Source organism: Vanessa tameamea, chromosome 13, assembly GCF_037043105.1.
Source record: "Vanessa tameamea isolate UH-Manoa-2023 chromosome 13, ilVanTame1 primary haplotype, whole genome shotgun sequence".
In the NCBI taxonomy this organism is placed as follows: Eukaryota; Metazoa; Arthropoda; class Insecta; order Lepidoptera; family Nymphalidae; genus Vanessa; species Vanessa tameamea.
The window spans coordinates 11,699,577-11,712,894 of record NC_087321.1 but is presented as its reverse complement, the minus strand read 5'-3'; the positions used below and the strand labels follow the sequence as shown (position 1 = coordinate 11,712,894).

Genomic DNA, 13,318 nt, shown 5'->3' with positions numbered 1-13,318 from the left:
TCCCCGCTCGCATTTAAAGCGTTACTTATTCCATTTGGTGGTAGGGCTCTGTTGTGCAAGCCCGTCTGGGTAGGTACCCATGTTCTACCGCCAAACAGCAGTACTTAGTATTGTCGTGTTCCGGTTTGAAGGGTGAATGACCCAGTGTAACTATAGGCACAAGGGACATAACATCTTAGTTGGTAACCCAAGGTTGGTGGCGCAGTGGCGATGTAAGGAATGGTTAATATTTCTTACAGCGCCATTGTCTAACAACATTTACCATCAGGTGGCCCATTGGCTCGTCCGCCAACCTAACCTAAAAACAAAAATTAAAATAATGACAATTTATTTATAAAGTATTTTTTGTATTTTTATAGTTTTATTTATATTAAAAAAATATTCTTTATTCCTTGTTATACTTCTATACCGTTTTCATTCAAATCCGTCCGTTTGAGTGATAAATCTACAAAAATAGAAATTTTTGAATAAATTTTAGGGGTTGGTCATAAAAAGTATGTCATGCCTCCTGGTTGAGTTCAAGCTTGCTCCGTACCAAATTTCAACAAATTCGGTTTAGTGGTTAGCCGTAAAAGAACAACAGACAGACAGTGTTTCTTTCGCATTTATAATAGTATAATTGCATATATATATATATATGTATGTGTTAAAAAATATATTTTTATTAAAACTATTCCAAAGAGGTTTTGAAATTCCATTAGCTTTCCGTAAGAGCACACTCGGAATACACCACAAAACACGATCGTGAAATGTTACGAAGTGATACGCGACAGTATAACATTTAAAGGATGCCACGCATCAATGTAAGTCGGTGTTTAACATTTCACGAGTGAGATAGTATGTGACTTACAGAATAGCACTAACATAAACTCTTTTGTATTTTGACTGTTGGTTATTATTAACTTGATATTATGAAGAATTTGAAGATTATTTTCAAATGTCATCGACGGTTGATGAATTGATATTTGAAATCACACCGAATCTCATTGTTGAAGTGTTAAATGACATGAGATCTGAATATTTAACAGCACGTTTTCTTTGTTAGAGACTGAAAAATATGTCATGGTTTGTCCCAATTTAGGGTCCATGGTTAGGTTATATATTTATTTATTTATTTAAACGTAATAATGACCTTTTATTGTACTTTGAACATTCATAAATATTTAGCCTAGGTTTCTTAAAGTTCATACTATCCGCTATTATTATTTCAGAGTTTTATATTGACAAGATAAAATTGACCTCGAACAACTAATATGTCAAACGTATTCATGTTGTATACAAAACCTAGTGTTGTTTTTTAATAACTCGCTTTCTTCTGTTCGCTCCCTATTTTGCAATAGATTTACTTTAGAAACATTAATCAGAAGGTTTAAAGTTGAATCAATATGATTGATTATTGAATAATAAAAAAAAACAAAAACAAATCAAGCACTCACTGAAATCTTGAAAGCACTTAACTTAAAAATGGTATATATTTATTTCATATATAGACGGACGTAGTTACTCCGATTCAAATTGCCTAGAAAATTTGTGTTTATTATTAATTAATTAATTATTTTTTAATACTTAACGTACGTATGAGTAAATTGGAGTCACCAAAAATTTCGTTGCTGAGCAACTTACGGTGAGTTTTTGTGTGAAATACCTCAACGTAACTCCTTCACTTATTTAACATGTAGCACATAAAACATACACAGAAATCCTTCAGAAATTAACGGAGAATAATATTCGGATCCAACTTCCAAATTGACTTTCTATTCTTAGCGCGAATATATTTTAATAGAAAAATAATGATCGCAGCATCGTCACCTGCCAGTCTCGCCAATGAATCTTCACCAGCTTCGATGGTCACTATCGTGGTTGAATATGTGTATCGACATCTTACCCGCAACTCGATTGGCTTATTCTCAGTCCTTTATTTACGTACGTTTAAACAGCAATCGTTTTATACTTAGCATGAATTTAACTCCGGAATACGAAAAGCAGCGAAATTTTGATAAATACAACTGCGTCATTGAATTGTTTCTTGTTTTCTCTGAATGTTGATTGAATAATTATATTTTGTATAAAGTATTATATAAATGATTTTGACGTCCGAACGGTGTCATAAGACGCATCACACGTGACATTGACGTAACAATGTGCTAAATTGGCAGCCAAGTTTAATTAAGTAAATAATTTAATTGTGTCAGGTATGTCGCGATAAAGTAAAAAGTGAATTACTAAACAGTAGTTAAAGCTTATTATATATTCCCCTACTCGGCTATTACGAAAGCCAATTCTATTTGTAAAACTATAACCTAAGTCTATAACTATAAACAAAGTCGTTAATACTTATATCCTTGTATAGTTTATATATAAATCTTAATGCAGCTTAAGTTATGTTCCATTATTGTTAATAATAAGAAGTTAATTTGTTTTTTATTAGGAGCTTAACTAATTAGGATTCTATTTTATCTATGCCTAACTGAAAAAGTGCTAAATCAATGTGTTATACATCAAACTTATACCCATAGATTCAACGCGTTTCGGAAAAGGTAGTACTCAAATACGTATATACCTATATCAATAGCAAATCTTCGCAATTTCATCCGCTTTAAATATAGACTATTGATGTGACAAAGGCGGTCGTTTAATTCCCATGGTTCTATACAATTATAATTTTGAATGTGTTACATATATGATGTTGCTGTAGGTCAAGATAACTCCAAAACTAAAGGTCCGATTGATTTGAAGCTTAGCATAGTTAATCCTTTCGCGACGTAGGCGCTTACTTAGAAAGGATTTTCGGTAATTTTAATTTCAAAACTCTCCGTGTGGAGAGGCGTAGAAAAGGTAACTTTGTATGAAACTCAACCGCACCGAGTCGGGACGGACAATTTAGTTGTAAATATTCTTAAAGGGCTTCTTACGGCCTGTGATTACTTTGAAATTCAAGCTGTTTCTAGCGGAGGAGCGGTACGTTAAAGCACAACACAGTATGGTACAAATTGATGAGTGAAATGTACAATAGATACGAGAAGGAAGACTCGGACAAACGTACAATCATGTGAACTGACACAGATATCACACAGATCTGTTTCTCTCTCGAGAAAGAAAGATGGAAGAAGTAAAGAAGGCCGTCGCCTGTGAGACACGCACACTTATAGATATTTGACAAGCGTGTCAGTGTAGTGCGGTGCTTTATTTACATTTTACTAAGACTACGCTGTTGAGTGCGCACTGCACTCTGCTTGCGACTTGCTTACTTCACTTCGCTTTAATGCAAAAACTGCTTGACCTCGTGTGACCTATATTATTTTTAGGGCGCCGTAAAATATGTTTCGCTTCTGAGGTAAAATATGATCGTGTTTCCTTATATTCATGTTTTAATATAATGTATACGAAAGTATCATCTTCTTTAAATAGGCATATTCGCGTCGTCTACTAATCTAATACCAACCCCTATATTGTTATTACCAGCGGCGGCCTTACTCATTGCGAGGCTCCGGGTGGTAGGTCTTTCCGAGGCCCCCTGTCCTCGGTGAAAAGTATGTGATTCCAAAGTAGGTCTGATTGTTTGGTTTAGGTATTTGTTATGTTTGACGAGAGATGGTAAAGTTATACAAATAAATAAAATTTGTGTAATTTTAAAATATTTTACATCGAAATAATTACAAAATTAACAAATAAAGAAATTATAATTTTTTAAATTGATGTTTTTGGCGTCTTCCTTAGACCAAAATCTTCTTTAATAAAAGCATGGGCTGAGAACTATGCGATTAAAAAACCGATCTACAAGTGTTTCGAGGCGCGATATATTATGTTCTGAATTAATGAATTAGTTAACTACATTTATTTTAATTTACTGTTATTTTATAACCTTAATAAATAATTAGGAATCAAAAACAAAAGTTTTAAATAAAAAATCTATTTCAATTTTGTTTGTGTTTATGCGCGAGGCCCCTGCAAGAACGAGGCCCTGGGCGATTGCCCTGTTCGCCACCCCCTAAGGCCGCCGCTGGTTATTACAGATAATCTAAATATCTGTGACGTTCATACACACGTACCTAAATATAGTACATTCAGATATGTAAAAGTGTATAGGCAAATATATATAAAGAACAATATTACGAGTTTTTTTTCTCTGGCAAACCGCATTACGCGTTTCCCCACGTGTAGTGGGAGGTATGTGATACTCGCCGATGCCCGATAGCACACCGGAATACCCACTAAAAAACCAGCGGTACCCTCTCCGTCTTTTCGGCGAGAGTCGCGGGATTCCTTTCGCATGCTAACGACGAGCCTAGGTACCTATTTTAGTATTGTAGATTTAAAAACGGATATACTATACTCATTCCTTTCCATAGATATATATTTTTATTTCATTTATGTAGATAATATCAAATACGTTACGTATGATTAAATTATAAGGGTTTATTTTCTAAGTTGTGATATCATAAAGTTTACTGTAACCTATTTATGTGTTTGTTACAGATGTTGCAAGAGAAACGACTGTGCATTCTGGGCGCGGAGCTATCAGAGCTGGACATCTTCGAACGGTTGTTACGTTTCTCAGGCGCGCAACTTCGATTACTACAATGCTTTCAGGTTAGTCGTACGATACAATTGCCACCCATCCAACTCGAAACAGATTACAGAAGCTATTTTTAATTTTATAATTATACAACCGTGCTAGCCAAGTTGTTAGTAGACGTGAATCTTAACCAATGACGCGTGAGTTCGAACTCGGGGAAGCACCACTGAATTATCATATTCTTAGTATGTATTTATGATTAGTCTCGTAATCGGCGGTGACGGAAAACATCGTAAAGTAACTTGCATGTGGCGGATGAGAATACGACGTGTAGCCACCAACCTGGATGGAAGCAGCCTGATAGAGTAAGCTCAAATACCTTCCAATCAAAAAGGAGGTCTTAGCCCAGCAGTGGGATTTTTTTACTTTATACTATTAAGTCCTCAACGTCAGTAATTCTCATATAAATAAACTTTCTTGCTTTAATATTTTGACGTATAAGGTAACCTTTCAACTAACATTACGAGTATAAAAAACGTAATCTCTTAATTCAATGTTAATGGCGACCAAAGTCGTTGGCAAACCAAGCAATTATAATTATATAGATGTTAGTTTGTTGAGCGGTATGACGTGCACGATAAACATTGATATTGCGTTGATAAAACGGATTACCCCATTCGATCTAAAAGCTTTGTAATGTTAATGATATTATTATTTTATTATTTCGCATTGTCTGCGATTAAGAATGAAATTGAACGTAAATTAAAATATTAAATTGAGACTGATGATTGTTATTGTAGTGACGGCGCACACCTTTGATTTTGATTAATTTTTGGTTTGTAATTGAGTGGGTGGCTTAGGTCGGGCCGGGTGGGTGGTGCCGTGAAGTAAATACAATTCTTATTTCGTGTGGTTGAAATCGGGACGAGCAGCTAGTGTAATTATGATTTTCTTCCTGTACTTCTCATTTGTTTAGAACCTTTAGTACAACATACTATATTGGTTCGTGCTGTAAGATATCATAGTTGGAATTGTTTAGAGTAATGGTTCATGTTGATGATGATGTTGTGAATGAGTCCAAAATTAACAATGAAGTTGTAAATAAATGTAAATAAAATAAACACACTTATGGATTACAGACACACCCTAGATTTTTTATAACATTAAATAGTCGAAAAAAAAATCGAGGTCGAGGTGTTCTTGAGAACAATGTATGATTGTCAAATGTATTTGCGGTTGGATATGAATCAATTATATAATATACGAAATTGAAATAATTTTGATTATAAAGAGCAATTATAAAGAGTTCATACCTATAAAATAAAAAAATAAAAAAAAACATAAAGATCCCGTTGTTATCGATATTTTTGCCACACATATAGTTTAACGATATATTGTATCCATAAACCTATAAATTATATTATATATATATAAATCAAACGATTATGTACCTACATTATATTATGATCTAAGTATGTACATACGAGGCTATTCAAAGTAATCTTGAGCTAAGCCCGTCAATATGATTATCTATTTGCATATATATTATAATACACAGAAAGGATTTACGTAGCACAATTACGCTCATAACTACGCGAAGAGAGAAAATGACGTCGTCAAATTATTTGTACGATTTAAATGCTTAAAATTCAGCAACAGTACGTATACACAGAGTTTCCGTATATATATTTTAATTGAAGTTAATCTTCTTTGCGCGCGTTTCGGGTATTTAAGGTCGAATTAAAATGCATCGTTTGTGCGTGTCATGTTTAAATGAAAAGTTTTTTCTTTATGTATGTACAAATAAGGTTTTGTGCAAGCCCATCTCGGTAGAAGCCACCCATTCGTCATATACTCTACCGCCAAGCAGCAATACTCAGTATTTTTGTGTTCCGGTTTGAAGGGTGAGTGAGCCAGTGTAGCTACACGTACAAGGGACATCTTAGCTTCCAAGGTTGGAGGCGTATCGGTGATGTAAGGAATTGTTAACATTTCTCACAGTGCTAATCTCTATGAGCGGTGGTGACCACTTACCATCAGGTCGCCCATTTGCCCGTCCGCCTAGCTATATCATAAAAATAACTGTAGTAATGATAAATAAACAATTGTTACCTTGTTTTGACGTGGTGTCGTCGGGAATAATCTAAGGTATTCATTATGGATTCGTGAAAAAATGGCGTTTTGATAGTCGACGAAGCTTCTATTGGAACTCTGGATTTAAAATTAAAGTGAATATACTCAGTCGAATCAAATACTGTTGTGTTATTATAAATAAAGATAAACATATTGATTAAGAATCGCTCGTAGTGCATAACATAGCTGAGATATTAGTGAATCGCATGGAATATGTAAATCGAAGGTTTGTTTATCCTTACTCATAGCATTCGAATATATAAATGTATATAGTCACGTATAATGTATACATTCTTAAATAATAATATGAAATCACGCGGGAAACAATACCTTATTAACAATTGTAATTTATTGTTTAGTTTTATTTTTAAATTAGATGTTTAAGTATGTCGTATAAAAAGAGGTCACGTTAAATGCAAGCGCTCGTGACGATGTGTGTACATTACTCAGTATAGTGTCCTTAACCTATTTTTTTTTTTTACGATTAGTCAGTAGGTTTGTCCGTGAAGGTGAGGATGTATATCCCGATGGCCTGAAGGGATGGTTAATATTGCAATGCCAATGTTATGGGCGATGATGGTCTATTAACCAGTCTGCTGCCAAAAATGTAAAAAAATAAATATTTAATCCAATTAACTTAAACCTTTAAGTAAAGTTGTCGAAATATATTTGATCTCGACCGTAAGGATTCTCGATCCTTGTATTAATATCCTATGTCATCGTGATTCATATAAAATTGGATCCAATGTCTTAATTAGACAAAAATAGTTTCTTTATCCAGTAATGCCTAAACATCCGACAGATTCTTAAATAGGAATGTACTTGTACGCAATGTTTTGACAAGGCGATGGTTTCGTGTTGGTAGGAATTTATAAAGTCGTTAGTACACGCTTTAACTGTCCGAGTTATCTTGTGGATCTGTTGCGCTCAATGTCATTCTCATCAAGCCGCGATCGTCGCGTCCATAATGTCAGCTGCGTTAACGCATTAGCCATGTACGACGTACGTCTGCGTCGTCGCTGATTCTAGGACAATGGGGACCTAGTGCCATTAACCGTAAGATACTTCTCAGCCTGCGTTCGAATGTGTCGTTGTTTTAATGGCTAGCCTATAACGCCGCAGAGTCTGAGGTAATAAAAACCCAAGTAGGATCGATGATAGTAAGTTATTCAGTTATTCTGCCGAGAAAATCTCAGTAGTATTCGTAAGTCTGGAAGTATTTAAAACTCATATGACTTGGATAACACGTTAAGTTTTAGATTGAGTTTTTTTATGTTGGTTATGTAGGTGGATTTGCAAAATCCCACCTGATGATAAGTGGTCATCTTCGCGCACACACATTAAACGCCGTAAGAAATATTAACCTTGTGCCTGTAGTTACACTGGCGCAGATACCCTTCTCACCCGACCACAACAATAATGAATATTGCTGTTTGTATTTAGATTATGTATTGTGTGGTTGTTACCTAGTACCTACCAGATGGGCTTGCATAAAGCCCTACCATCAAATAATGTTACCCTTTTTTCCTCACACACTTGAACAACACGAGTATAATATATCCTACGCATTGGGCTTTTGTCAGTTAAGATTGGCTACCGTGACGTCTCAGTCTAGGAGGACATCACCTCTTAGCATTAGCTTGATTGTTGCTTATTAGATCATCCTCGAATTAACTTTCAATGTATAGGTCGTTTTGTAATCTAATCGCAGAAAATTTTGGAAGGATAGGAAGTAATCTGTAATCATGTTGTGAATCTATATAAATAACTTCTATAAGAATAGTAGTAACATAATACTTTAGTTTTATTAAAATCTACATATTGATGTATGTTTTATATGTTACAAGGTTAATGCAATTATACAATTGTAATTTTGAGTCTAAACCGATAGAATATGTAACCAAAATACATATTTGTACTCCAAGGAAAATCAAATAAACAACATTTGACAGTAAATTTAGGCGACATAATTGGTCGAGAGATTGATGATAGAGATTGATTTGCAAAAGAACGTCGACGAAACTTATCGGAATTTTGGAAGTAAAATTAAATTTGAAATAAGTAGTTAAGTGAAATAGTGTTGTTTTATGAATAAAGATATATTAATCGTTAACTGTTAGTAGTGCACAATACAGCTGAGTTATCAGCAAATCGCATGAAATACGTAAATCTAAGGTTTGTTTATCTGTATTCCTACTTCTATTGGAATAGGCTATATATTATTAATAATTTTTCATATATTGATAATAAAATAAGAATATTTCTATACTTTAAAAAAAAAAAATTACAGCCAAAATCTTTTTCCGCCTATTATGTTTTTGTAGTTTCTCTAACTTTGCGTCCGGCTACTCTGAAATTCATATGATCGATTTTGTCATGTATAAGATTAGTCGCGGTTGGAGTAATAATAAACCAGTTAAATGTGAATTCTTCTATAAAGCTCCTAAATGTTGAATGACTCTCATTTATAAAATCATTGTAAATTTCAACTTATAATCTGAGTAATTAGTTACGAGAATGCATTAATATTATCTACGGGTATTATTAAAAGGGATATATAAAATAAAATATATTGTTTGTAACGAAGAGGTATGCTACTAAAACTAACATATGAGAGGACTTAACTTATCCATATATTTAAATATTTATATAAATGTGAATGCAACCTATGATTGGTTTTTAGGTTTCACAAGTTTTCAATTTCAATAAGTTTCCTTGGAATGGATATCTTGAAGCCTGTTACATATTATTGTAACGAGTGATTTTGGAGGAAAAGGTTTGGAGTATATTCCACCACGCTGCTCCAATGCGGGTTGGTGGAATACACATGCGGCAGAATTTCGACACATGCAGGTTTCCTCACGTTTTCCTTCACCGCCGAGCACGAGATGAATTATAAACACAAATTAAGCACATGAAAATTCAGTGGTGCCTGCCTGGGTTTGAACCCGAAATCATCGGTTAAGATGCACGCGTTCTAACCATTGGGCCATCTCGGCCCATCTGCTTCGCATGATATTATATAGGGGCTAAATAAAGGAGTCTGCCCACTGCACGTCATCGTGTCACGAAGGTATTAGGAACGTGTATGTGCGGCCATAGTAGTGAGTATGAGACGGGCAGATCCTTAAATATAACGGAAAAAGTTATTTTTAAATTGGACTGACAAACGCTTCTAAGTATTAGTAAAGTTACAGATTTAAACACATTTTTTCAGACAGTGATGATGATGATATTTTAATAGTCTAATATTGTATGAAATCCGTGGTTCATAAAATCGTTGCCGTAGCCAGACACGGGGCACGTGTCGGCGCACGCGACTGCAATCAATCCACTTATAGCACCCGTTGTATCGTCCTGCATCTAAACTGTTTGTATTATTGATACGCCGAGACGTTATTGCTAATGTATCAAGACCTACACCACGGCAGATAACAAATACAAATGTGTTTTGTCGAGGATTGCCTTGTAAATTAGACTACACCTTCTAACTTCTTTTACCTGATGTCAAAATATATCCATTAATTGTTTTGCCAATATTAATTCGTGTGGGTTTATTATTTTAGTAGGAATCGTTTAACTAAGCTACTGCGTACTACTATTGAGCGAAGAATTTTATTTTCGTTTCTTTTCAAGTATCCCATGTACATAAGTAACAGCCTGTAATGCCCCTCTCCCAGATGACAGCTGGCAGTAATACCTATCTAATAATCATCTTGGTTCAATCATTTTATCATTTACAATTGAAAGAATACTTGGGTATAATCAAAATATTGTTCCTTGTTTACCAACGCCCATGCACTGCAGGCATGTGATGTGGCCACATCTACAGCAACGCATGCACTCAATGTAGGTAGAATAGTATGAGCCAGTGTAACTACAGGCACAAGGGACATAATCTCAGTTCTAAATTGGTTATGTATGGTTAAACCTTCATAGGGCGCCAATGTCTATAGACAATGATACCGCTAACTATCCTGTGGCCCATTTGCCCGTTTGCCTGCCCTCGCAATAAAAAAAGTGTGGCGTATCGACACGGAAATCGTCATAAATTATTTATTCATCATTTGATTTGGAAGTAAAGAGAATGGCTCGGCACGCCCGATATACTTTTGAAACACTGTTTAAAAGTAACAAAATTGTATACAAAGTTGAAATATGTAGATTTATACGCAATCATTTCTAAGGTTAATGTCCCATTTGAATATTAATTTACAATGGCATGTAGTTATTTTTTTTTTTGTTTAAAAATAATTGGACACAGTAAAACGGGAACGAAAAGGTTTATCAATACTTTTAATTAAAGCCCTTTTACAGTTCGTGTTCGTTCGTCAAAAGCGTATTATATTACAGGCAACCAAACAAACCTCTGATCACTCACGATTATATAGGGGTCGTCAACAAATCCATTGTCAATAACTCCTCTTTATTAAACTCGAATGAAGTATGTTATTATCGTAATACCTTTAAAGGTGCGTCTCAATGACGTTTCTCCGGTGTCCCGGTCAGTGACGCGGGCCGGTAACCTGTCTTAGGCAAAAACTGTCAAGTGCAGCACCGGTCCAACGTTACAATGTAAACATCAACAGCGTATACGATTAATAGTGTGATGTCGCCACTACTCGATTCGCTGGACTTGACTTTGTTCGGTTCAACTAAATTGAAATTAAACTAAATCATGTCTTCTGGACTTTGTTCGACCACAATATAATATTGAATTCTATTTGGACTTACCTTTATGTTCTACTTGTTGTACAATCTATTAAGCGCTTTAGGGGTAACATCGACTCTAACCCCCCCCCCCCCCCCCCCCAGTAGTTGTGCATGACGCGTTTTACAATTCATTGCAATATATTTGAATATATATGTTAATAATATTATGGTTTTATTAAATTTATTACATTTTTTATTTAATTATAAATTCTGACAGTAAACATCAATTTCAATGTTTCACATCTGCGGTGAGTCACGAACACCTTTTTTTTTAAATATGTTATGTCCTATGAAACTTCTAAATATATATTTTAATGAATATAATAAAAATATACAATATAGTCAACGCGTATTTAAAAAAAAAAAATCTAATAATTCTAATTTCGTTTCTAGTTAACGTTAACTAGTACTAACACTGAAAACAACAATAGCTCACGAATCAGAATCGAAATTCCGTCCTTCTCATATCATCTCATGACTCATGACTCATGTACCGTTGAACTATGAATGCTAAGTGTAGTTGCATCCACAAACACTTCAAAACATTTTTTGCTCAGTATATTACATGTGCAGATGTTATATATTCACTGCACTCGAGTAATAATCGTGAAACGATCCATTTTAAGCTATTTGATCGTTAGCGTTTCTTTTTATTAACCGACTGTGTCGGAGTAAGGAGATTAATGCATTAACGTTGTGTTATGTTTGCATCGTAATATGGACATACTGTTACACCTGAGAGACGCTCGCTTATTATATGTACTTACTCGCATGAAATTAAGTTATTTGTTAACGTCTTTGTTCTTTCTAATTGGAATGTCTAAGTAAGCCAAGTGGTTAGAACACTCGAATCTTATCCTGAGATTGTAAGCTCAAACCCGACTAAGCACTACTAAATTTTCATGTTATTAATTTTTTTTTATAATTCATCTCGTGCTCGGTAAGGGAAACATCGTTTAGAAACCTTAATGGGTAAGATGAAAATATGTCACGTGTGTGTCCACTAATCAGCATTAGAGCAGCGTGGTTAAATTAGCTCCCTCACCCTCTCCTCAAACAGAGAGGAGCTCTTAGTTCAGCTAAAGGAACGCTAAGGTAAATATTAGTGTCTAGCTGCGCTCGCGATTTCGTGTGCGTTTGAATTTAACAAAAAAGTTATTGTTGTAGCCTGAGTTACTCCTTATTACATCAGCTATCTGCCAGTGAAAGTTCCGTCAAAATCAGTCCAGCCGTTCCAGAGATTAGCCGGAACAAACAGACGGACAGGCTAAAATTGAAAAAAAAAGTTATTGTATATATGTACCGTGTATACAATAATACATCCACATGCATTTAGTAAAAAGCGGTTATTTTAATATTACAAAATGACACTCCAATTTTATGTATAGGTTACGAAGTACGTACGGGTACGATGCGTTGTTTGTCTGCCTGTAACAAATTCTTATAAATACATAATGCACGTTCCGTTCAATTAATTATTGCACGTTATTACTGAGTAATTTAAAGTTATATAAACATAACGCAAAGTAGAATGTGAATAAAATATACGAGGTGTTACGTGCGCCCCCGTCCGTGTGACGTGGCGTGTTACTCCGCTGATGTTACCTATATAATGTGCACACATGAACTGTTGAACACACACAATCAACTTATGATAATCCTATTTCTATGTAGAACTGTTCAACGCCTAGGGACAACTTTGATGAATTACATTTTTTAAATCAAACGATTTTTATCGTGATCGTTATACAATCGAGGACTACTTTGAGAATTGTGATTTTGTTATGTATACGTAAAGCGGAAATGAAATGTCGTTAGAAGATGTATTGCATTGTAATTCTAATATCAAAACTTACATGTCAATATAATGATCTCTATATCAGAGAGCTGATTAATTTGTAAATATGTTTTGGGTCATTTAATGAAATGTCAACTTTTTAAATAAAAATATTAAAA

The 13,318-nt window shown here is 34.5% G+C and overlaps 1 protein-coding gene across 3 annotated transcripts in view; it reads left to right on the top strand.

Moving 5' to 3' along the window:
- Positions 1 to 13,318, top strand: part of LOC113394903 (amyloid protein-binding protein 2) — a 65,205-nt gene that overhangs the window by 44,942 nt on the left and 6,945 nt on the right. For all 3 annotated transcript variants that reach the window (XM_026632361.2, XM_026632360.2, XM_064216614.1), the window contains exon 2: positions 4,477 to 4,590. In XM_026632361.2, the coding sequence (XP_026488146.1) occupies positions 4,477 to 4,590 (114 nt within the window). The remainder of the gene's footprint in view (positions 1 to 4,476; positions 4,591 to 13,318) is intronic.